This window comes from Bubalus bubalis, chromosome 7, assembly GCF_019923935.1.
Source record: "Bubalus bubalis isolate 160015118507 breed Murrah chromosome 7, NDDB_SH_1, whole genome shotgun sequence".
NCBI classification, from domain to species: Eukaryota; Metazoa; Chordata; class Mammalia; order Artiodactyla; family Bovidae; genus Bubalus; species Bubalus bubalis.
Window position 1 is genome coordinate 2,103,169 of NC_059163.1, and position 25,795 is coordinate 2,128,963.

At 48.4% G+C, this 25,795-nt stretch overlaps 1 protein-coding gene across 3 annotated transcripts in view; it reads left to right on the forward strand.

Moving 5' to 3' along the window:
- Nucleotides 1-1,333: 1,333 nt before the first annotated feature.
- Nucleotides 1,334-25,795, forward strand: part of HTT (huntingtin) — a 129,172-nt gene continuing 104,710 nt past the window's right edge. For 2 of the 3 annotated variants that reach the window (XM_025289626.3, XM_044945562.2), the window contains exons 1-2: nucleotides 1,343-1,833; nucleotides 18,169-18,252. In XM_025289626.3, coding sequence (XP_025145411.3) covers nucleotides 1,622-1,833; nucleotides 18,169-18,252 — 296 coding nt within the window. In that variant the 5' untranslated portion in view covers nucleotides 1,343-1,621. Of the gene's footprint in view, nucleotides 1,834-18,168; nucleotides 18,253-25,795 lie in introns of all 3 variants that reach the window. The other variant, XM_025289627.3, reaches the window with a different exon arrangement.

Sequence of the window (25,795 nt, forward strand, 5' to 3'; positions counted from 1 at the left end):
TACAGTTTTGAGACAAAGGATCATGCCTCAGAGTTCACTAAGGATATAGGAAAACTCCTACAAACTGAGCAATAAGTCATTACGACCCCCTACAGGGCTGGGCGAGAATGCTAATCTTGTAGGAAATTGCACTGCTAGGCCAGAAGGAAGGAAGGTTGATCTCTGCAGGCCAGGCAGCTATCCTGTCTTTGAGGAGGTCTGGTTAATGGGTAAGGCAGACAGCACAGAAAACTTTGTGTTTAGCTTTTTTTGTCTGACCTTAATACGTAAACTTCAATCAGAAGCAAGCCACCAGTGACAGCCCACACGCAGGGTGCTGCCAACCACAGCATCTGACCGCCTGGAGCCCGCCACTGTGCCTGTCCTGTGGACAAGGGCTGTTATTATATACATACCATCAGGGCACCGGGACCCCAAGACTGGCGGCACGTTTCTCTGAGGTCCTTGCCCTGAAGGGGGCCGTTCCTGTTCCCCTGGGGACAAGGTTTCCTTTGGCAGTGCTGGGTTTCCACTCACCTGGCTGCTTTGGGAAAACAGGCTCTGAAATCAGGTGGAGATGTGGCTTGTGGCCCAGAACAGGGGACTTCTCCTGGGGGTCACCCACGTGCCACTCCTCTGCTTGCTCAGGGCCCGCCTCCAGGTGCTGAGGCTCTGGAGCCCCGGGCCCGCCCACGCAGCCGGCCTCGGCCAAGGAGCGGGACACCCTCCTCCTGGGTCAGGCGGTCATGCCGGTGGGGGACCTCTGGGGCCAAAGTTGCTTCTCGCTATACCAGCCACGGCCTCTCGGGGCAGCAGGCGCAGACCAGGCAGGTTCTGACCAGCCGTGCCAGCCCCAGGCCCCTTGGTTCTTCCTCGGGCTGCGCAGTGACCCTCCAGGATGTCCTCTTCTCCGGAGACCACACCTGTGCTCCACCTGAGCGTGCCCTGGCTCCGCCCGAGGCGCACCTCTCCCGCCTCCCTCCTCTGCAGGGCTGTCCCATGAGCTCTCCCTCCGCCCGGGACGCTGAGTGGGCAGGCTCCCTCGGGGGGTCTCCGGCTCCGAGCTCGTGGCCCGCCCGCTCTGCCACCCGCGAGCGTCATCCGGGGGCTGCTCTTCTAGCGGGGTCTTCGCCAGCGAGGCGGAGGCTCACAACCTCCGCGCCCCGCCCCGCCCCTCATCGCAGCACCCCGCCCCGTCGTCGCGTCCCGCCCCTCCGCGCCGCGCCCCGCCCCATCGCCCCGCTCCTCTGCGCTTCGCCCTGCCCCCTCCGCGCCGCGCCCCGCCCCCTCCGCGCCGCGCCCCTCGTTCTCTCCTGGGAGGAGCGCACCGATGTCCGTGGCCTCGGCGGCTCCAGGAGGCGAGACGGAGGGCGCGGAGAGCCGCGCGGGCGCCGCTTCTGGCCATTGGTGGAGGCCCCCGCCTCCGGCTGTCAATCCCGTCGGCCTGGCCCCGCCCCGCCCGACGGCGGAGCGTCGCGGGGCGTAAGGCCGAGGGGGCTGCCGGGATAGACCCAAGATGGCCGAGCGCCTGGGTTCCGTTCCTACCCTCGGCCTCGAGCCTCATTCATTGCCGTGCTGCTGAGCGGAGCCGCGAGCCAGCCCGAGGGCTCCGGGCGCTGTCCCCGCGGGGCGGCAGGCCGCCATGGCGACCCTGGAAAAGCTGATGAAGGCCTTTGAGTCCCTCAAATCCTTCCAGCAGCAGCAGCAGCAGCAGCAACCTCCGCCGCCGCCTCAGCCGCCTCAGCCCCCTCAGCCGCCGCCGCAGGCGCAGCCGCCGCCTCAGCCGCCCCCGCCGCCGCCGCCGCCGCCGCCGCCGCTTGGCCCTGCCGCGGCCGAGGAGCCGCTGCACCGACCGTGAGTGCTGACCCGCCGCAGTTCGGCCCCAGCCCTCCCCGGCCTTCGCCAGCCTCCCGCTGAGGCACGGAGGCGGCCCCGGCCCTCTGCCCGCCGGCTGCCCACTTTGGGGAGGAACCGGGGTTGCGTTGTGAGCAGGATTCAGCCGCGCCGAGGCCGCGTCCAACCCCCGCCCCCCGCTCTGAGGGGAGCAGGGCTGCGCCTGGGCGCCTCGCGAGGAGCCGGGAATTTGGAGCCAGAGTGATGTGGGGACAGTGGTGACCTCATGCCCGGGGACGTCGGACTGGAGGGCGGGGGAGCGCGCGCGGCCCAATGGGGAGCCTCTGGCGGGGCCCCCTTTAAACAGCCTGGGAGTCGGTCGGGCCCGTCTTCTCGCAGCCTCAGGGCTTTTCGTTTAGTCAGGGGGTCGCAGCAGAAGAACGAAGTGTCGGGAAGAGACCGGCTTGTCTCAGTTCTGGTCGGTCTGCAGGCCCCTTAAATGAGCGGTGGTCGCCCCGTAAGTGTGAACTTAGCCTAGATGGTTGATAGTAACATACGAGAAACAATAACACGGACTTCAATACTGGGAAGAGTGGACTGAAGTTTATTGTTTGCAATTGGAAATAAATCACGGCTTGCTGAGGGAGAGGTTAATCGCCGGGGCGAGTGAGGTGCGTTTCACGTGCGTCGCAGTCACGCTGGCCAGAACCGGGATGGGTGTCTCCAGACAGTGTCCTGTCGCAGACATCCTGGTACTGTTCGGTGCTTGTGCTAGGGAAATTTTCGAAACAGAAGAAGAGAGGCCATTTGATGTCACCTTCTTACAGAGCCCGAGTGCTTTCCCCTGAAGTCTTGGGTCTTCCGCAGAGGTCAGGGTGTGCCCTTCAGGTCTTTCTTTCATGTGCGGGCATTTTATTTCTCATCTGGATTTGTACAAGAGGGCATTTAATGAGGGCAGTTTTCGGGAAGCAGCCCCTTGAAGAAGTTCACCTTAATGTTAAGGTGGGTTCATTTTTAGTCATGTTTTCATCTTTGTTTCTGACATAATTCCTTGCTGTGTCCTGAGGTTTAATCAGGAAATGAGTATTTGGAGAGTCATTTTGGCTTATCTGTTAAAATGTAACAGTAAAGCGCTTTTTCTGCTGAAAGGTGAAAAACCTGTTTGGATACTTTGAGAAAAAAGAAAATCTAACAACTTGACTTTTCTCTGCAGCAAATAGCTTATAACCATGACCCATTCCAGACTTAGCAGAGTTCTTCTCCGTGGGGGTAGAAGTCAGAGAAGTTCACGCATGTTGGCATCTCTTGGATCTTGTGTACAAACAGGAAGCGCTAGGCAGGGCTCTGGGTGGGAAGGACGTCTTATTGCCATCCCTGTCTGCTGTTCCAGCACTTGGTCAGTCTAAAATCATGCGTTCTGTTTCTTACGCTGTTTTGACAGAACCTGAATATGGTGTCTTCTTCAAAATACGGATGTGAAGATGTTTCTTTCTTAAGCCAGCTTGACAAAGTATACGTTTTATTACTTTATTGTAAGGAAATGTATGATTGACTTATTTTTAAAATGTAGTCTGTCATCTTTGCATAAACAATACATTAACATGATACAAATTCCAAAATCACAGACAGGTAATTAACATGTCTCTCTGCCGTTCCTTTCTCCTGAGTACCTAACTGCGTTCCCAGAGGCAAGCACTGTTACACTTCTTCCTTGTGTATCCTACCTGGTATAACTTGTGTGTGTGTGTCTGTGTGTGTCTGTGTGTGTGTATATATATATATATATATGGATAGACTTTAAAATTTTTAAAAACAAAAATACTTCAGAATAGCAACTTTGAAAGGTTCTTAGCATGCTCTGAAATCAACTGCATTTGGCTTAATTATAGTTATAAAATACATAAATGTATTTTTATGTACTTTGCTGTTGAGAAAGCAAATATTCATTAATTTTGAGTAACAAACTCCCTGCTTACAAATTTGGATCTTAACATGTCTCTTCATATGTTTAAGCTGAAAAATCCCTTCCCCAAAATAAGATTGGCCAAAAGCAATGAGAAAGTAACTGTTCTGTTTTTATGGTTCTTGCTGCCTGTGGAACTGGAGTGTCACCAGCTGAGCATGGGCTCCGATTAAGGATCTGTGTGCCTGCTCTGGGCTCAGCGTATGGTATGCAGGGTTCTGCGCCGTGCTGGCTGCAGTCTCTAGAAGGCTGGCGTGCAGGGGAGTGCCAGAGCTCGGCAGGGTCCTCACTGCAATTATGAGGCAGTTGGCATTGGCCTTTGGCACTTTTTCACTCTCCTTCATATTCCCTCCTAGTTTTTCCCTGACTTTAATTATTTGCTGAACATCTAACGAGTGCCAGCCAGTATCCTAAATAGGTGCAGTGCTACGGCCTTGAACAGATAAAGCTCTGCCCTCATGAAGCTTACGTTTTAGTGAGGGGCACAGACTGTAAACAGGGTGCCTAAGTTAAATACACGGCATGTTAGATAGCGGCAAGTGGAGGAGGAATGGCAGCAAAGCGGGGAAGGGGCCTAGGGAGGCCGTGACGGTTTTCAGATAGGATGGCCAGGGAAGGCCAATGAGTCGGTGGCTTTTGAGTAAAGACCAGGCCCAGGGAGCAGGTCCAGACTCCCGAAGAGGACTCTCGAGGTGGTGGGTGTGGCCTGTTGAATTCGGGAGAGGAGACTTTCTGTGGGAGCTGAGGTCTGAGAGAGAGAGTGCCTCGCCAGATCAGTAATCCCTTCCAGATGAAATAAAGACAGTGGCATTTATTCTAAGTGAGGTGGGAAGTCATTGGACGGTTTGGTCAGAGGAGGGAAGGATTTGAGTTCCGTTTTAAAATGAATACTGGCTGAGAGCCGAGTTGACGGACAGCCTGGGCAGCAGCAGGAAGCCAGTTAGGAAGTTGGTGGCGTGATCAGGTGCGAGATGATGGTGAGTTCTGTCGGCAGCGGCAAGCTGGGAAGTGGCTGAATTTTGGAGGTGAAACCAACAGGACTTGTTCTTCTCTGCTGAGCATGGTCTAGCCATAGTTGGTGTTATCGTTCAGGGTTCCATGCAGCTGCAAATAGCAGAGAACTCTTCTGCAGTTACGTAAACAGGTCAGAATTTATTATGAGACAAAAAGAGGTCCGTGTGAGGAAGTTCCACAGTGATTGGTGCCCAACTTTGTTTTTTGTACTTGTAAGTCCCTGTTCTCATTCTTTCCCATTTTTTAAGTTGAATTATTGTCTTTTTATTGTTGAATTGTGACAGTTCTTCATAATATTCTTGGTACTAGACCCTTATCAGATACACAGTTTGTGAAATGATACTCCCTCTCTTGGGTTGTCTCTTCACTTTTTTTCCCTGCACTGCACGGCTTGTGGGGTCTCAGTCCCCTGACCAGGGACAGAACCCAGGCCCTCAACGGTGGAAAGAGTGGAGTCCAACCACTGGACCGCCAGGGAAGTTCCCCCTAGACAGTCTTTTCTAAAAAATATTTTTAAGATTCATTTATTTTTGGCCATGGTGGGTCTTTGTTGCTGCATCCGGGCTTTTCTCCAGTTGCAGTGAGTGGGGCCTACGCTTCCTTGCGGTGTGCGGGGTTTAGTGGTTGTGGTCCATGGGCTTAGTTGCTCCAAGGCGTGTGGGATCTTCCCAAGCCAGGGATTGAACTGGTGTCCTTTGCGTTACAAGGCAGATTTTTAACCACTGGACCTCCAGGGAAGGTGTCCCCCCCACCGCCCCATACCGTCTTGATTTCTGTTAATTTTTATCCCAATTTCAAGTGAAGTGTGAGTCCTCAACTTTATTCCTTCTCAAGATAGTTTTGGCTACTCTGGGCCCCTTGCATTTCCATTTAAACTATAAGAGCAGATTGTCCATTTCAGTGAGGAAGCCAGCCGGGATTCTCTGATGGGGATTGCCTGGATCAACTCGGAGAGTATCGGCGTCTCATCAACATGAAGTCTTCTGGTTCCTGAACACTGGCCCACGCTTTGTGCACGTGGTCAGACAGTCAGTGTTTCAGGCTTTGTGAGCACACCTCTAGCTGCCGTTCAGCTCTGCCACTGTGGGTCAGAGCGGCCCGACGCTGCAGGCAGAAGAGCAAGTGTGCCTCTGTGCCAGGGAGAGTTTGTTAATGACGTGGAACTTTGAATTTTGTGTGTAACTTTCCCATGTCATGAAAGACTACTCTTTGATTTTTTTTTTTTTTGTCAACCATTAAAAAGTGTAAGAACACTTCTTAGACTGTCCAGGACAGGCAGGCTCTGGTTTGCCCCCCACCCCGGATCAGATATGCTGAGACCGCTTTGGGGAAGCATTGCTTCTTCAGTTGGTTTTTCTTAACTAGCTTAAAAAATTATAAAAATTGCGTACCTACATTGTAACAGCATCTTCAGCTAGCACAGAAGATGACAAGCAAGACTTCCTCCCTGGCTGTCCTAGCCTTATTCTCGAAGAATAACAAGTAAGCTTCTTTTGTTTTCTCTGGCGTTTTAGTGCATGTACAAGTCTTTTTTTTTTTTTTTGCTCACACCATATTTTTTCATTTAGCAATATATTGAAGATGTTGTTTCGTAGCAGTGCATGTAATTCTTACTGGCTGGCTATGCAATGCTGTGGAATTTCTTTGTAAAAGAGAACTCACAGAGGTGTCAAGGCAGAGGTCTTTCCAGAGCCGTCCACATTCAGAGGCCCCACCCCATTACCTCTGATCCCTGCACGTGAGCCCGCCACTCAGTAAACCACAGACAAGACTTGCTATGGATTCTTGCTGCTCAGCGTGTAGTTTCAGGGCCGGCAATTTGGTATCGCTTGGGAGGGTATAAGAAGTACAGGATCTCTGCCCAACCTTAGACCTGCTGAGTCACGAGTCTGCATTTTAACAAGGTTTGTGAGCAGTTTATGTGCACATAAGGCTTGAGAAGCTCTGCTGTAGATGATCGGGCCCTATCTTTCTGATGTTATAATATGTGTGAATCATAATAAACTATGGAAAATTCTGAAAGAGATGGGCATACCCGACCACCCAACCTGCCTCTTGAGAAACCTGTATGCAGGTCAGGAAGCAACAGTTAGAACTGGACATGGAACAACAGACTGGTTCCAAATAGGAAAAGGAGTACGTCGAGGCTATATATTGTCACCCTGCTTATTTAACTTATATGCAGAGTACATCATGAGAAACGCTGGGCTGGATGAAGCACAAGCTGGAATCAAGATTGCCAGGAGAAATATCAATAACCTCAGATATGCAGATGACACCACCCTTATGGCAGAAAGTGAAGAGGAACTAAAGAGCCTCTTGATGAAAGTGAAAGAGGAGAGTGAAAAAGTTGGCTTAAAGCTCAACATTCAGAAAACTAAGATCATGGCATCTGGTCCCATCACTTCATGGCAAATAGATGGGGAAACAGTGTCAGACTTTATTTTTGGGGGCTCCAAAATCACTGCAGATGGTGATTGCAGCCATGAAATTAAAAGATACTTACTCCTTGGAAGGAAAGTTATGACCAACCTAGACAGTATATTGAAAAGCAGAGACATTACTTTATCAACAAAGTCTGTCTAGTCAAGGCTGTGGTTTTTCCAGTGGTCATGTATGGATGTGAGAGTTGGACTATAAAGAAAGAATTGAACGTCGAAGAATTGATGCTTTTGAACTGTGGTGTTGGAGAAGACTCTTGAGAGTCCCTTGGACTGCAAGGAGATCCAACCAGTCCATCCTAAAGGAGATCAGTCCTGGGTGTTCATTGGAAGGACTGATGCTGAGGCTGAAACTCCAGTACTTTGGCCACCTTATGCGAAGAGCTGACTCATTTGAAAAGACCCTGATGCTGGGAAAGATTGAGGGCAGGAGGAGAAAGGGATGACAGAGGATGAGATGGTTGGATGGCATCACGGACTCAATGGGCATGGGTTTGGGTGGACTCTGGGCGTTGGTGATGGACAGGGAGGCCTGGAGTGCTGCGGTTCATGGCGTCACAAAGAGCTGGACACGACTGAGCAACTGAACTGAACTGAATGCAGCAATGCTGTCTGCACTTGGGAGGGAAGACTTAAGGCGCTCACGGTGCAGCTGTAGCTGAGGCGGTGTTGTTTCTCTGTCCTAGGCCATGGAGTGTTTGTGTGGCTGTAAGTAGGTTGTACCACTGCCAGAGGAGCTGTGGTGGCGTTAAGAGCCCCGGTTGCTGGGAACGGGGCCTTAAGTGGGGCCTGGACAGGTGACCCGGAAGGACTGCTTTCAGCCAGGGGCCTGCTGTGTGCCTGGGCGCTCTGCCCTTGGGTTACAGCGGTGAACAAGGGCTGGTGATAAATCCTGTGGAGAAAAACGAAACAGAATTCGGGAGGGTGGTGCTATGGGGTGTGGTTTAGGGTGTGAGGCCCACGGAGAAGGCACCTCTGAAGCGGAGGGAGCGAGCGGGCCGCGTGGGTGTCTGAAGGAGGAGCGTGAGGAGGCCGGGAGGGGAGGTGAGGGGCAGCCCTGGACGGCCTCGTGCCCCAGTCTGAGGACTTCGGATATTCCCCTGCCCGGATGCACACTTGTGTCATCAAACAAGTGATGTAATTTGTGATGCTCAGCCAACGCCAGATGCTGGTGCGAAAGAAACTGGGTCACTTAATCATCGCTGGTGGGACTTAGAAAGGAGAGAGCTACTCTGTTTATGGCAGTTTCTTACAGAACTGAACTTTCAATTACTATATGATCTGGCTGTAGCACTCCTGGGGGTTTATCCCAGAGAAGTGGAAATGTATGTTTATGTGAATCTGTACACAAGTGTTTGTAGCAGCTTTACTCATAGTAGCTCCAAACTAGAGTCCAGTTAGATGTCTTTCAACATTGGTTAGACAATGATTGGTTAGACTGCTGAGCAGTAGGAAAAGGAACAAGCTCCTGATAACACGCGCAGCCGCTAAGGTGACTCTGAAGGAGATTGTGCTGGTGGAAACAGCCAGTCCCCAAAGGTGACACGCTGTTTGAGAGGTGGAAGCGACAGTCGCTCAGTCGTGTCCGACTCTTTGCGACCCCGTGGACTGTACTGTCCATGGGATTCTCCAGCTCAGAATACTGGAGTGGGTAGCCTTTCCTTCTCCAGGGGGTCTTCCCAACCCAGGGATGGAACCCAGGTCTCCCACACTGCAGGCGGATTCTTCACCGGCTTAGCCACCAGGGAAGCCCTGCATACTGTCTGGGTCTACTTCTATGACGTCTTTGAAATGACACAGTTGTAGGAGCGGAGAACAGATGAGTGGTTGCCAGGGGCAGGGGAGGGCAGAGGGCGAGGGAGTGGGTGTGGTTCTGAAGGGCAGCTCAGGGATCCCCATGACGATGGGAGTGTTCCCTCTCATGACCGGTGGCAGAGACATGAAAATGTACACATCTGAGAAGCTGTGTAGAGCCACATAGATTCACACAGACGAGTAAAACCGGATCTGAAGGTCAATGGCACTGTTCCGTAGCACTGTTCTGGCTGTGATTGCTTTGGAAAATGTTCCCCTTGGGGGAAACTGGGGGAACTGTGCCCTGAATTTCGTTTATTTCTTATGAAAGCACATGAATCTGCAATTACCTCATTAAAAGCTTTAACGATAAAGGCCACCCAGGTGGACAAGGGAGTAGGCGTGAGAGAGGCTGTGGAAGGAATGGAAGCTGGTTGGAAGCAATCAGATCAGCTGAGCGGCTGCTACAGGGCTCAGAGCCCGAGCTGGGGTGGCTGGCGCCCGGCGGGCGGCAGCGCTGGGGGGGTCAGCAGTGCTGGGGGGGTAGTGGTTTTTCGTACGATCATAAGGTCTGCAGCCATCGTCCCTGTCTCATTTCTGGGACGTTGCGTCACCCAGAAAGAAAGCCGTCTCTACAGCAGTCAGTCCCTGCCCCCTCCGCCTCCCCCAGCCCCTGGCAACCCCCAATCTGCTTCTGTCTCTAGGGTGCTGCCAGTTTTGGATGTTTTTTATGAACGGAATCATTCATGTCGGGCCTTTGTGTCAGATTTTATTCACTTAGTGTAACAGATTGGACTTTGAACTGCACTTTCTTCTATCATATTCAGTTAAATCACTAGTAAGAAAGGCATTAATAGCTTTTTTCTAAGGTATAGACTGTGTAGTGGGGAACCATCAGGCCTTGCTTTCCCTAACCAAACAGGACTTTTTTTTGGCCACACTGCACAACTTGAGGAATCTTAGCTCCCCAACTAGGGACTGAACCTGGGCCCTTGCCATTTGTGAAAACTCCGAATCCTAACCACTGGGCTGCCAGAGAATCCCCTCAACCAGTACTTTATTTTGAAATTATGTCTGAAACATAATTCCAAAGTGACTTAGGCATTTCTGTTCCTCCTCTGAGGAAAGAGGATCTCTCCAAAGGAGTTCCAATCTGCTAGGAACACTCTCACGTTAGTCTAGTACTTGGCTAAACTTAAAGAGCCGCTGATGCGGAATCGGCAGACCTAGCTGTCTGCCCGGCCCCTTACTGCCGCGCTCCTGCCACGGGGCCGCCTCTGGGCCTCAGTTCTGCGTCCTGTGTGGGGCGTGCAGACCCTGACTTGGGATGTGTGTGTGAAAGGACCCATGAGCGCGAACAGCAAGGTGCGAGGTGAGTGGTTGTCTTCAGTTCCTGGGGTGGTCCAGGTCTTCTTTTGCACACCCTCAACCTGGAATCAAATTTTCCACGCTTCATCTTAAAATAACATAATTCTAAACGTGAATTTAGATGAGAGGGCTTGAATTCCTGTTTTCAGAATTATTTCTTGGATAATCCGTTTGTACCGTGCTGTACTAGGGCTTCCCTGGTAGCTCAGATGGTAAAGAATCTGCCTGTAATGTGGGAGACCCAAGTTCGATCCCTGAGTCGTGACGATCCCCTGGTGAAGGGAATGGGAGCCCACTCTAGTATTGCTGCCTGGAGAAGTCCCATGGACAGAGGACCCTGGCGGGCTACAGTGCACGGAGTCGGATGCTACTGAGTGACTTAACACTTTCACTTACTATGATCTGGAGACCTTGATTTTCATAGGTCCCTCCTTACAGATGACAACCACAATGGTGTGGTCACTCAACTCGGGCCAGACCTCCTGGGGTGTGAAGTCAGTGGGCGTTAGGACACATCACTACGAACACAGCTAGTGGAGCTGATGGAATTCCAGTTGAGATATTTCAAATCCTAAAAGATGATGCTGTTTAAGTGCTGCACTCAATATGCCAGCAAATTTGGACAACTCAGCAGTGGCCACAGGACTGGAAAAGGTCAGTTTTTTTTCCAGTCCCAAATAAAGGCAATGCCAGAGAATGCTCATCCTACTGCACAGTTGCACTCATCTCACACGCTAGCAAGGTAGTGCTCAAAATCCTTCAAGCTGGGCTTCAGCAGTACGTAGACTGAGAACTTCCAGGTGTACAAGGTGGATTTAGAAAAGGCAGAGGAACCAGAGATCAAATTGCCAACATTCGTTGGATCATAGAGAAAGCAAGGGAATTCTAAGAAAAAAATCTGCTTCGTTGGCTATACTAAAGCCTTTGATTGTGTGGATCACAACAAACTGTGGAAAATCCTTAAAGAGACCGGAATACCAGACCACCTGACCTGCCTTCTGAGAAACCTGTGTGCAGGTCAAGAAGCAACAGTTAGAACTGGACATGGAACAATGGACTGATTCAAAATTGGGAAGGGAGTACGTCAAGGCTGTATATTGTCATTCTGCTTATTTAACTTATATGCAGAGTACATCATGCGAAATGCCAGGCTGGATGAATCACAAACTGGAATCAAGATTGCAGGGAGAAATACCAGCAACCTCAGATATACAGATTGATACCACCCTAAGGGCTTCCCTGGTGGCTCAGCTGTTAAGAATCCACCTGCAGTGCGGGAGACCTGGGTTCCATCCCTGGGTTGGGAAGATCCCCTGAAGAAGGGAAAGGCTACCCACTCCAGTATTCTGGCCTGGAGGATTCCATGGACTGTATAATCCATGGGGTCGTAAAGAGTCAGACATGGTTGAGCGACTTTCACGCAACACTCTAATGGCAGAAAATGAAGAGGAACTCGAGTCTTATGATGAGGGTAAAAGAGGAGGGTGAAAAAGCTGGTTTAAAACTCAACATTCAGAAAACTAAGATCATGGCATCTGGTCCAATCGCTTCTTGGCAAATAGATGGGGAAACAATGGAAACAGTGACAGACTTTATTTTCTCGGGCTCTAAAATCACTGCAGGTGGTAACTGCAGCCACAAAATTAAAAGATGCTTGCTCCTTGAAAGAAAAGCTATGAAAAACCTAGATGGTGTGTTAAAAATCAGAGACATGACTTTGCCGACAAAGGTCCGTCTAGTCAAAGCTATGGTTTCTCTAGTAGTTGTGTGGATGTGAGAGCTGGACCATAAAGAAGGCTGAGAGCAGAAGAATTGATGCTTTTGAACTGTGGTGCTGGAGAAGACTCTTGAGAGTCCCTTGGACTGCAGGGAGATCAAACAGTCAATCCTAAAGGAAATCAACCCTGAATATTCATTGGAAGGACTGATGCTGAAGCTGAAGCTCCAAGTTTGGCCACCTGATGTGAAGAGTTGACTCACTGGAAAAGATCCTGATGCTGGGAAGGATTGAGGATGAGATGGTTGGATGGCATCACCAACTCAATGGACATGAGTTTGAGCAAACTCCAGATCATAAAGGACAGAGAAGTCTGGCATGCTGCAGTCCATGGGGTCGTAAAGAGTCGAATGTAACTTAGTGACTGAACGACACCCACCACCTTACAGATGGTGTTTATGTACAGGTTGCATCGTTACCAAGTTAGAAGGGATGACAGTGGTTTGTTTTGATTTTGAAGGTGGAGTTTATAAAAAAAGGATTGAAAAGTCAGGACAGTTCTTACCCTGTTTTTCCAGTTCTCACCTTGTTCATCCAGTTCCTGCCGAGATCAGGGCAGTTCCATTTCAATCACTTTGATTTCCATACTTACACCTTCCGTAGAAGCTGTCAGTTTGACATATCAGCTCAACAATTGAATCTAATTAAATCTCATGGGGGAATGAAATCGTTGTAGTTTTCTTAAACCGCCAAGTTGTTTATTGGACAGAATAAGATGGGAAGGAGGTGTTTCAGGCAGGCACCAGGGAAGTATTTCCAGGGGCCAGACTTCCCTGCAGGTTCCAGTACTGACCTGGGAAAGTTGGCTGAGACCAGGCTGTCCTGGGCCTGGTTAAGCCGCCTGGTGTTTGCGCCACGGGGGATTGTTTGTTGCTTTTGCAGCTGTGTTGCTGCCCTGACATCCTTTGGGGCATGGTATTGGATGGATTTTTTTTTTTTTTTTTCAGTTTTCTGATATTTTTAGCTAATGTCTCTATGTTGGGGTGTCTGAGGATGAAGTCTGGTTCTCAGACTTTAAAATATCCACTTTAAAATGTGGGTATTCTTCGGTGTGATAAAAGGCAATTTTGTTGGATAATTCTTTAGGTAGCAATCAGATGGTTTGTTTTTATGCTCCTCACCCAAGATAGGTGCGTCCCTGCACGCTCAGTTGTGTCCGACTCTTCGTGACCCCACGGACTGTAGCCCCCCAGGCTCCTCTGTCCATGGAGTTATCTAGGCGAGAATACTGGAGTGGTTGCCATTTCCTCCTCCAGGGGATCTTCTCTCCCCAGGGATCAGACCACACCTCTTGCTTCTCCTGCGTTAACAGGCGGATTCTTTACCACTAGCACCACCTAGTAATTATTGTTTGAATTTTAATATAAGATCAGTAACCACTGAAGACCGTCCATCTATCTACCTGAAGAATTTTATGATTTTAGAGCTACCGGTTGCGTGCAGAAAAGACTAGAATTCAATCAGGGCAAATGTTTTCCCCCTCAAATCTGTGTGGATTGCTGGGAAGTGATTCTGGATGAGTTCGAAGAGATCTGAAACGTGTGCTTTCTTCGTAGCTGACCGTGATGGGACATGCACTCACTCGTCCCGGCAGGAAAGTTGTGACAGTTAGGGCCACAGGCGGGCCGTCACTGACGTCTTGCTCACACCTGTGGGCTGCAGCCCAGACCCCACAAGCTGCTTGAGCTCAGTCCTGTGGGACTGCTCCTCACGGTCTCTCTTTTTTTAAGCTTTGCTGTTTCTACTTCTCTTTCCATCTCTTGGTTTTGGAACTCCAGTTTAACATAATTATCATTTATCTTCCGAATCCTGTTTGTAAGACCGACTCAAGACTTTTGAGTCAGTTTTATTGTGTATTTAACCTACTCTTTGGGCTTCCCTTGTGGCTGAGCTGGTAAACAATCTGCCTGCAGTGCGGGAGACCTGGGTTCGATCCCTGGGTTCGGAAGATCCCCTGGAGAAGGGAACGGCTGCCCACTCCAGTGTTCTGGCCTGGAGAATCCTGTGGACTGAATCCATGGGGTCGTCCACTCCTTTGTTGTCTGTGAAACTCCTGTGCAGTGTAGGTGCTGAGTGCCCGTGAGAGTCACCATGTGGCCCTTGCTCTCAGGGAGCCTGTCATCCCTGGAGAGGTAATCGTGGGAACGGTTACTTCCAAAGAGAGTGATCCAGGTGCCGGCTCATGACAGGGGCTGGGGCAGGAGCTGTGAGGGAATAGGGGTTTCCCAATGGCTCAGCGATAAAGAATCCGCCTGCAATGCAAGAGAGGGAGATGCAGGTTTGATCCACGCGTCAGGAAGATCCCCTGGAGACGGGACGGCTGTCTGCTCCAGTATTCTTGTCTGGAAAACCCCATGGACAAAGCAACTTGGTGGCTACAGTCCATGGGGTTGCAAAGAGTCGGATAAGACACACACACACACACACACACACACACACACACTTCTTTATGTCTATCCCCACAGGGAGCTCAGAGGAGGAGCTAGATGGAAGCAGACAACGCAGGAATGAACTTTTATTTTGGTGGGTGAGCTTAGTACCCGGTCTTCGGTTTTTCTCTCGTTTCATAAATTTTGCTCCAGTTTTAGCACGTGGGTCTTAAGGACATCAGGCAGCGGGTTCAGAAAGCTGTGTCATTTTTTGTTACCTGTATTCTTGTGGCCCAGTCCACGTATGAGGAGAGAGACACAGTTCTTTTAAACTTGCGTTTGTGTGGATCACTTTTCTGCCGTGACAGCCATAAGCAGCGAGGTGCGCACAGTTAAGTGTTTGTCAGCTGTTTCTGGCTGCCATCCCCCAGGAGCTGTTTCAGAGCCCAGGGTGAGAGGCTGCCCATAGAGGGGCCGCTGCCTGTGGAGCTGGGAGACGGGTGTGGATTCGGCCCATTCAAGGCTTTTGGTGGATTTTCACTTTGGAAAGGAGCCATGGAGAAGAGAGTTAGTTTGCCTCCTAACGTATTGGGAGAGGTCACTGTTCTTTAAGTTTCTTGATGACTTAAGGTCTTCAACTAGGCGAGCTGCCGTAGTCGAGACTTTAATGTGGTGGCTCAAAGAAGAGAGCATTTAAGCTCTCATAGTACTTTCTTTTCCAAATTGAGGTATAATATATACATGCGCGCGCGCGCGCGCACACACACACACACACACATAGTTGCTGTTGTTCACTTCCTCAGTCATATCTGACTCATTGCAACCCCATGGACTGCAGCACCCCAGGCTTCCCTGCCCTTCCCGATCTCCCAGAGTTTGTTTGCTCAAATCCATGTCCATCGAGTCAGTGATGCCATCCAAACATTTCATCCTCTGCCGTCCCCTTCTCCTCCTGCCCCCAGTCTTTCCCAATCTTTTCTGAGTCTCTCCCATCAGGAAGCTTCCATCAGAGGGCAGACAGATTGAAAACCACAATCACAGAAAACTAACCAGTCTGATCACATGGCCCACAGCCTTGTCTAACTCAATGAAACTGTGAGCCATGCCGTGTGGGGCCACCCGAGACGGACGGGTCACGGTGGAGAGTTCTGACAAACGTGATCCACTGGAGAAGGGAATGGAAAACCACTTCAGCATTCCTGCCTTGAGAACCCCATGGACAGTATGAAAAGGCATCTTCAGCATCAGTCCTTCCGATGAATATTCAGAGTTGATCTCCTTTAGGATGGACTGGTTTGATCCCCTTGCAGTCCAAGGGACTCTCAAGAGTCTTCTCCAACACCACAGTTCAAAAGCATCAGTTCTTCGGTGCTCAGCCTTCTTTATGGTCCAGCTTTCACATCCATACCTGCCCACTGGAAAAACCATAGCCTTGACTAGATGGACCTTTGTTGGTAAAGGAATGTCTCTGCTTTTTAATATGCTGTCTAGGTTAGTTATAGCTTTTCTTCCAAGGACCAAGCATCTTTTAATTTTGTGGCTGCAGTCACCGTCTGCAGTGATTTTGGAGCCCCAGAAAATAAAGTCTGTCACTGTTTCCATCTTCTCCCCATCTATTTGCCATGAAGTGATGGGACCGGATGCCATGATCTTAGTTTTCTGAATGTTGAGTTTCAAACCAGCTTTTCACTCTCCCCTTTCACCTTCATCACAAGGCTCTTTAGTTCCTCTTCACTTTCTGCCATTAGGTTGGTGTCATCTGCATATCTGAGGTTATTTATATTTTTCCTAGCAATCTTGATTCCAGTTTGTGCTTCATCCAGCATGGTATTTCGCATGGTGTACTCTGCATAGGAGCTAAATAAGCAGGGTGACAGTATACAGTCTTGACATGCTCCTTTCCCGATTTTGGACCCAGTTCACTCATCATTACCTTTTTTAGTGTGCTCTCCTCCCCTGCCAGGCCCTGGTAAATTTCAGATCAGTTTACGTTCCCTTAAAGGCAAAGACCTTGCGGCATAAGTTGAATCGTCCCTCTGTGCCTTGAAGCGGGTGCGTTGAGCTTCATCCTTGTGCGTGTCAGTGTTTGCTTCTTCGCCGCCAGGCAGTGTTCCGTCGCTCCGCTGCGCTCTTTGCCCACTGGAACATCTGGCTCGTCTCTGTCCCCGCACTGTTGAAGCGCGTGACTCCAGAGGGTGGGCATGGGGGCCTCTGCCTCCTGCGGTCACTTGGGACCCGGGCTCCCTCCATCCTGCCACCCTGCAGCCTGCTTGTTGTCTTTGTCTGTATGTTCAAGAGCCGGGTGTTAGAAGTGTCTGTTCCAGGTGGGGAGCTAAAAGGAGGGGTGGTGCCCTGGGCGAGCCAGGGCGGAAGCTCCAGCCGCTGCTCGGTTCCTGTTTTGTCGGCGAGGAACAGTCACTTGTCTCTGCCTGCTGTGGGGAAGCCGGGCCGGGGGACTCCTCAGCAGGAAGCTTGTGTCTGAGAAGGGAAGCACGAGGTTTTGGTGGGTGAATAGCGGCCCACAGCACAGCTCATCAGCGAGTCTCTTTTAGGAAGGAGACCGGTGGGGGACGTGGTCACCTGTCCACGTGGTCAGAGACTTACTGGCTGGGTCATGGGAGCCCCTCTCCGCACGCCACGGACTTGGCCTCTTATCCGGGCCTGTCTTTCCTTCTCCTCGACCCCACTTTCCGCTTTGGAGACTCTTCCTTGCTCACGTTCTTCCCTGGCCACATCTGAAGTGCCTTGTGAGGATGTGTCTTTCTTGGTTTGCACAGTTGGAAGAGTCTGTTCCTTCACGTGTCCTATTTCGGAACCTGAGGTTGCATTAGGGATTAAACGAAGGTGTTGGTCAGTTAGTATTTTAATTTCTTTGGTAGTCTTTGTTGAATTCCCTCAAAAACATAGTAGTCTTCTGGTCTCAGTGTTCCCAGTTAGTACCATGTCCTGGTAGCTCTCAGACACTCGGATCCTTTTTTGGATGTGGTCATCAAGCCTGATTTACTTTCCGCTTCCTCTCTGGATCATCCCTGTCTTCAGTATTTCTCCGGTGCATACCTCAGAGACCGCCAAAGTCACAGGTTTGGGTGAGAAGCAAGCATCTTTTATCTCAAATTCTTGACCAGTCTGTTCGCCTCCTTTTTAAACTTTGGGCTGAAAAATCTTACTAGGAGGCTTTTGAGAAAGGCTCTGGGCAGGGTGCTCGTTTGTAGCCATTTGGGGTCATAGGAGCAATTAGCCATTGTGTTAATGCATTCTCTGATACTTAACCGTGTGAGGCCGTGTGGTTTTGCGCGGGGTTGCCGCGTAGAGGAGGCGTGGGCTCCCTCTGTCCGCGCGATCCTGGGCGAGCCCTGTTGGCGCTGCAGCTTCTTCTGCTACAGCAGAGAAGGCAGGCGTGTTAGTGGCGCCCCTGGCTCTTCTGTGGTGCCCGGTCCTGTAGGGGACCCAGGGATCGGCCCACCCCCACCTCTCTGACCTCAGGGCACCTTGCCCGGGCTCAGGGTGCCCGGCTTTACTCCTTGGAGTCAGGAAGCTGTGTTGAATGAATGAATGGTGAATGCCACGTAGAAACTGATGGAGTGGACAACACTAACTGCCTTTGCTCTTTTTTTTTTTCCCCTCTTTTAGAAAGAAAGAGCTCTCAGCCACCAAGAAAGACCGTGTGCACCACTGTCTGACCATCTGTGAAAACATAGTCGCTCAGTCTCTCAGGTAATTGCACTTCCAACTTTCTAGCGAAAATAGAACACTTCCGTGTTTTCATTCTGAACGGGCTAGAAGGTTCTTCGTTGCCCCACTTGTTTGGAAACCTTTACGGGACCCTCCCCCTTCTGGCCGTGGATGCGGAGGATTTCCAGACACTGTGCTGAGTAATACTTCTTGTAATCTTACACCGTGTCGTTGTAACCATTAGGATAACCGAACAGCATGTTTGTATTTTACTTAGTAACAGTGGTAGGAACAGGAGCCTGCCCGATTACCGGGGTCTCCTGGTGGTTTTTCTTCGGCGCTCTGCCCTGTCCGCCCTGTGGGGGTGCTCCCTGCTCATCACAGCTTTGGGACAGTGGGGTCATGGGCCTTGACCGGAGGCCCACCTCCCTGGCTCGGTCGTTCCTCTGGGGTGAGCAGGCAGCACGTTCTTATATAGCTTATTTGCTGATTCTCCTTATTCTCCTTGCTTTTGATTGTCTGTCTTTCTTTCTGAGTACTGTTCCTCGTATCTGTGAGTGGTAGATATTTTAAGCCTGTCTTTGAATGAGTGAGTAGGGCACAAATGTGCTTATGGCTTCTGAACTCCATTACTCAGATAGGACATGTGAAATACTTTTCTTGGAGCAAATCATTCATATTATTCTCCTGTTGGGAAGGGCTCTTTGTAATCTCTTAGAAAAACCTCTAAGAATAATTACCTTGGTTTTTGTACTGACAGAAATTTGGTGATTCATTTATTTTTAGTGGCACCTTGCCACTTGTATTTTATACTTTCGAAGTGATTTCATGTAGAGTATTTCATTTTAGTTGAACTCAATGCCATTTTAAAAGACAGTGTATGATTACTGTTTTTATCTAATTTGTAGAAATATTGTGGGAAGAAACGAAGTGACAATATGTGCTGAAAATAAAAATACAAAAATTCTGAGTTAGTATGCTATTGTAGAGCAATATTGCATAGGAACCTGGAATGTCAAGTCCATGAATCAAGGCAAATTGGAAGTGGTCAAACAAGAGATGGCAAGAGTGAATGTTGACATTCTAGGAATCAGCGAACTGAAATGGACTGGAATGGGTGAATTTAACTCAGAAGACCATTATATCTACTACTGCAGGCAGGAATCCCTCAGAAGAAATGGAGTAGCCATCATGGTCAACAAAAGAGTTCGAAATGCAGTACTTGGATGCAATCTCAAAAATGACAAAATGATCTCTGTTTGTTTCCAAGGCAAACCATTCAATATCACAGTAATCCAAGTCTGTGCCCCAACCAGTAACGCTGAAGAAGCTGAAGTTGAACGGTTCTATGAAGACCTACAAGACCTTTTAGAACTAACACCCAAAAAAGATGTCCTTTTCATTATAGGGGACTGGAATGCAAAAGTAGGAAGTCAAGAAACACCTGGAGTAACAGGCAAATTTGGCATTGGAATACGGAATGAAGCAGGGCAAAGACTAATAGAGTTTTGCCAAGAAAATGCACTGGTCATAGCAAACACCCTCTTCCAACAACACAAGAGAAGACTGTACACATGGACATCACCAGATGGTCAACACTGAAATCAGATTGATTATATTCTTTGTAGCCAAAGATGGAGAAGCTCTATACAGTCAACAAAAACAAGACCAGGAGCTGACTGTGGCTCAGATCATGAACTCCTTATTACCAAATTCAGACTTAAATTGAAGAAAGTAGGGAAAACCACTAGACCATTCAGGTATGACCTAAATTAAATCCCTTATGATTATACAGTGGAAGTGAGAAATAGATTTAAGGGCCTAGATCTGATAGATAGAGTGCCTGATGAACTATGGAATGAGGGTTAGGGTTAGGGTTAGTTCGTGACATTGTACAGGAGACAGGGATCAAGACCATCCCCATGGAAAAGAAATGCAAAAAAGCAAAATGGCTGTCTGGGGAGGCCTTACAAATAGCTGCGAAAAGAAGAGAAGCGAAAAGCAAAGGAGAAAAGGAAAGATATAAGCATCTGAATGCAGAGTTCCAAAGAATAGCAAGGAGAGATAAGAAAGCCTTCCTCTGCGATCAGTGCAAAGAAATAGAGGAAAACAACAGAATGGGAAAGACTAGAGATCTCTTCAAGAAAATTAGAGATACCAAGGGAACATTTCATGCAAAGATGGGCTCGATAAAGGACAGAAATGGTATGGACCTAACAGAAGCAGAAGATATTAAGAAGAGGTGGCAAGAATACACAGAAGAACTGTACAAAAAAGATCTTCACAACCCAGATAATCACTATGGTGTGATCACTCACCTAGAGCCAGATATCCTGGAATGTGAAGTCAAGTGGGCCTTAGACAGCATCACTACGAACAACGCTAGTGGAGGTGATAGAATTCCAGTTGAGCTATTTCAAATCCTGAAAGATGATGCCGTGAAAGTGCTGCACTCAATATGCCAGCAAATTTGGACAACTCAGCAGTGGCCACAGGACTGAAAAAGGTCAGTTTTCATTCCAATCCCAAAGAAAGGCAATGCCAAAGAATGCTCAAACTACCACACAATTGCACTCATCTCACACGCTAGTAAAGTAATGCTCAAAATTCTCCAAGCCAGGCTTCAGCAATACAAAGTGAACTGTGAACTTCCAGATATTCAAGCTAGTTTTAGAAAAGGCAGAGGAACCAGAGACCAAATTGCCAACATCTGCTGGATCATGGAAAAAGCAAGAGAGTTCCAGAAAAACATCTATTTCTGCTTTATTGACTGTGCCAAAGCCTTTGACTGTGTGGATCACAATAAACTGTGGAAAATTCTGAAAGAGATGGGAATACCAGACCACCTGACCTGCCTCTTGAGAAATTTGTATGCAGGTCAGGAAGCAACAGTTAGAACTGGACATGGAACAACAGACTGGTTCCAAATAGGAAAAGGAGTATGTCGAGGCTGTATATTGTCACCCTGCTTATTTAACTTCTATGCAGAGTACATCATGAGAAACGCTGGGCTGGAAGAAGCACAAGCTGGAATCAAGATTGCCAGGAGAAATATCAATAACCTCAGATATGCAGATGACACCACCATGGCAGAAAGTGAAGAGGAACTAAAGAGCCTCTTGATGAAGGTGAAAGAGGAGAGGGAAGAAGTTGGCTTAAAACTCAACTTCAGAAAATGAAGATCATGGCATCTGGTTCCATCACTTCATGGGAAATAGATGGGGAAACAGTGGAAACAGTGGCAGACTTTATTTTGGGGGGCTCAAAAATCACTGCAGATGGTGACTGCAGCCATGAAATTAAAAGAAGCTTAGTCCTTGGAAGAAAAGTTATGACCAACCTAGATAGCATATTCAAAAGCAGAGACATTATTTTGCCAACAAAGGTCCGTCTAGTCAAGGCTATGGATTTTCCAGTAGTCATGTATGGATGTGAGAGTTGGACTGTGAAGAAGGCTGAGTGCTGAAGAATTGATGCTTTTGAACTGTGGCGTTGGAGAAGACTCTTGAGAGTCCCTTGGACTGCAAGGAGATCCAACCAGTCCATTCTGAAGGAGATCAGCCCTGGGATTTCCTTGGAAGGAATGATGCCAAAGCTGAAACTCCAGTACTTTGGCCACCTCATGCGAAGAGTTGACTCATTGGAAAAGACTCTGATGCTGGGAGGGATTGGGGGCAGGAGGAGAAGGGGACGGCAGAGGATGAGATGGCTGGATGGCATCACTGACTCGATGGACGTGAGTCTGAGTGAACTCCGGGAGTTGGTGATGGACAGGGAGGCCTGGCGTGCTGTGATTCATGGGGTCGCAAAGAGTCAGACACAACTGAGCGACTGAACTGAACTGGACTGTAGACAACATTACTAATGAAAAGTAGGGGAAAAGGTTTGGATTCTGTCTCCACTCCGTATAAGCCAGGTGGCTTCAGACAAGGCTCACTTCTCGGAGTCCCTGTGGCCTCGTCTTTGATGTGTAAACGCAGTGTTCAGGGCTCTTGTGGGAGGAGCGACACCTGTGAAACGCTGCTGAGAGCTGCATGAAAGTGCCCGTGAGCTGCTGGGAGGCAGAAACCCGTCCCGTGGTGGTGCATGCTGTCCTACACACCGTGTTACTCTTGTGTGAACGCCTGGCAGACCCCCGGGGCCTGCTTCTGCCCTAGCACAGCTGCGCTCACCTGACTTCCAGCATCCGGGTCTCAGGAAGCAGCACCTCACACTGAAAGCTTATGGAGCCAGAAGATAGACCTTTTCCATTCTGAGTGCCTCATGCCTTATGCTTAGTTTGTTTCTTGATAATTCCCAATGGAATTGATGGAATGTTGGCTTAGATTCACACGTGTGTGTGTGAGAGTGAGTGTATGTGTGTGTGTGTGTGTGAGAGAGAGTGTGTGTGTGTGAGTGTGAGTGTGTGTGTGTTCAGTTGCTCAGTCATGTCTGACTCTTTGTGACCCCGTGGACTGCAGCCCACCAGGCTCCTCTCATCCATGTGAGTTTCCAGGCAGGAATCCTGGAGTAGATGCCATTTCCCTCCTGCAGTGGGTCTCCCCACGCAGGAATGGAAGCTGCCCCTCTTGTGTCTTCTGCACTGGCAGGCAGAGTCTTTACCACTAGCACCACCTGGGAAGTACGCTGAGATGTGTTAAGACTGGTTTGTGGTTCGGTTTGCCATCGTAAATCATGGTAATAGCTGTTAATAGTTCCTACTATCGTGTGTCTGTTGTGTTTATATGGAGTAATGCTGGTGGTCTTTATGCTGCTTGTTCTACGTAGGATCATATTAATGGGATATTTTTTGGACCCAGAGAGGCTGTCTTTGGTCGCATCAGATCAGAGAACGTGTTTGTTTAAGATGCTCTCTATACTTTTCAAAAAGTTTGGATTGTAGCGCTGAAGTGGCTCTTCTGTTTGCATACAGTGGTTCAGGAGGTCTGGGTGGCTGGCACTTCCTGTGGCCTCTCCTCTGCTGTAGCTGGTCTCTGGCGTGTCCCTTAGCTTCTGTGAGGTGCTGACGGTGTCTCTTGCAGGTTGTTTCAGGCAGCTGCTCGAGTCCTTGAGGCATGTTGTGACTCAGCCTGCTTCAGCTCTGAATTTGGTGGTCTGTCCTGCTGCTTCCTAGATACGCACGAACATCAGAATCACCCAGATAATTTGTTAGAAATACAGGAACGAAGATAACCTCACTGCCCTCTTTCCCCAGCACTCTTCATGTTTTCTGTCCACTGGAGGGTGAGGATTCATGTTTAACGAGTTTCCTTTTGGGAGGAACTCGACATCCTCGTCTGAACAAGTGTACTTGATAAGGTGATTGGGTAAAAATAAGTGTACAGGAATCTATAGATTTCCCATTCCCATATATTAGCGTAAATGTGTTAGAAAATATAATGCTTCAAGAATCAATTCCTAGTAGCACCAACATATAATATTTCAAGGAATTGATGAGAGATATGCAGAAACTATGGAAGGACTGTATGGACTTCCCTGAAAGGGACAGGTGACTACTGCCCTTTCAACATGGGGACAGTTCCTTATCATAAAGTTAAACTTTCTCTAAATTAATTCACAAATTTAAAATGAGCTTGATGAGAATTCTAGTAGAAATATTTTTGAACTTGTTCATCTGCAAGAATAAATACATCAGTTTTAACAAGGAAAATCTGAAACCATCAGTAATTGGTGAGACCTGGTGTTCATGACATTAAAATAGCTGTTAGACATTAAAGAAGGTTCAGAATAGGACGTGGGAAAGTGTATGTGTGTATGTGCAGATATGAATTTATGATAAAGGTAACGTATTAGTGTGGAAATGATGGATTATTGAACCAGGTCACTATTTAGGGGAATATTCTTCATATTGCAGGCAAACATAAATGCCAGATCCATTACCTAAACGTACGAGAGTAAAATCAGTACTACAGAAAGAACATTTAACCTTAGTCTGAGGAATGCGTACAATATAAAGGAAAAAAGTGTCTTATTTAGAATATAGTTCAGTATGTCAAAATCTACTTTAAACTGAAACTTAAATGCAACTTGGGGAAAGTTTTGATGGCATATGTGTCAAAGGTTTACTAGTTTCTGTAGAGAGAGATTGTAAATCATTCAGAAAAAGGCTGTCTTTCTAATAGGAAAACTGGCAAAACTGTGAATGGGCAGTGTGGAAAAGAAGAAATGTAACTGAGCCGGTAACCGTAATAGCTAGCACTTATTTCATGCTTCCTGCGGAAAAATGTTCAGATTTACTAGGAATCACTGGAATGAGGCTAAAACAAAAATCAGAACATTGCTTTTTTACCTGTTAAATTTGCAGACATTAAAAATTTGCAAACATTAAAAATGTCTGCAAAAAAATTGCAGACATTAAAAAATACTCAGGATTTTTTCAGAGATGATACAACTTTTTTAAAAGGCAACTTGGGGGATTTCACTGGTGGTCCAAGGGCTAAGACTTTGTGCTGCCGATGCAGGGGGCCCAGGTTCGATTCCTGGTCAGGGAACTAGATCCCGTGTGCTGCAGCTGAGACCCTGCACAGCCAAATAAATAAATATTAAGCAAAAGGAAAGACAGTTCGGCCCGTTTGATTTAGGCATTTCGCTGTGGGAGTTTCTCCAGGAGCGTGTGCAGTGACGCTGGTGCAGTGCGGTCAGCCCATGGCACCAGGAAAGAGAGTCTTCACGGCTTACCTACGGGGGGTTGAAACACTCGGTACGGTTATGGAAAGAAGTATTAGTTAACTTTATTAAAGATGAGTTATAGATCTGTGACTAGGTGATATAATAATATAAAAATTAAATTTAAAAATTATGAAGGATTTTTGCTTCTGACTAAGATGGTTAGATGTCATCACCGATTCAATGGACATGAGTTTGAGCAAATTCTGGGAGAGAGTGGAGGACAGGGAAGCCTGGCATGCCACAGTCCATGGGGTCACAAAGAGTCAGACGTGACTGAGCGACTGAATGACGACAGGTTCATCATATCCCACAGAATGGGCGCATCTCCACGCTTCCTAGTTCGCCTTTCGTAGCCCAAGGCCACCATGGGGACGCTCCTCCCAGCTCCGAGCTTGCGGGCCCCGCCAGGCTCTGGGGTTGCAAAGACGCGACTGAGCGACTTTCACTTTCACTTGATGGTAATATCAGCTTCCATCTGTTCAGGGCCAACATGGTGAACCTCTTTCCATTGTCTTACTGTTAACCTATGTGAATCTTTACATTTAAAATGTATTTCTTATAGGCAGCAAATATTGGGTTTTCTCATTTGATCTGAAAAATCTTCTACATTTCATGTCATTATTGATATAACTAGGTTTATTTTTTATTTTTTTGGCTTCAGCGGGTCTCAGCTGCAGCACACAGGGCTTAGCTATCCTGCAACATGTGGGATCGTAGCTTCCTGACCAGGGATTGAAGCCGTGTCCCTTGCATTAGAAGGCAGATTCTTAATCAACGAACCACCAGAAAAGTCCCTAAAGCTAGGTTTGAATCTGCAATCGGCTACTGTGCTGTGACTTCCCTGTTTTGCCCATATGCTCTTTATTTGCCCTTTTCTCTGTTTCTGTCTTCTGGATTAAATATTGTTTGGGTCAGC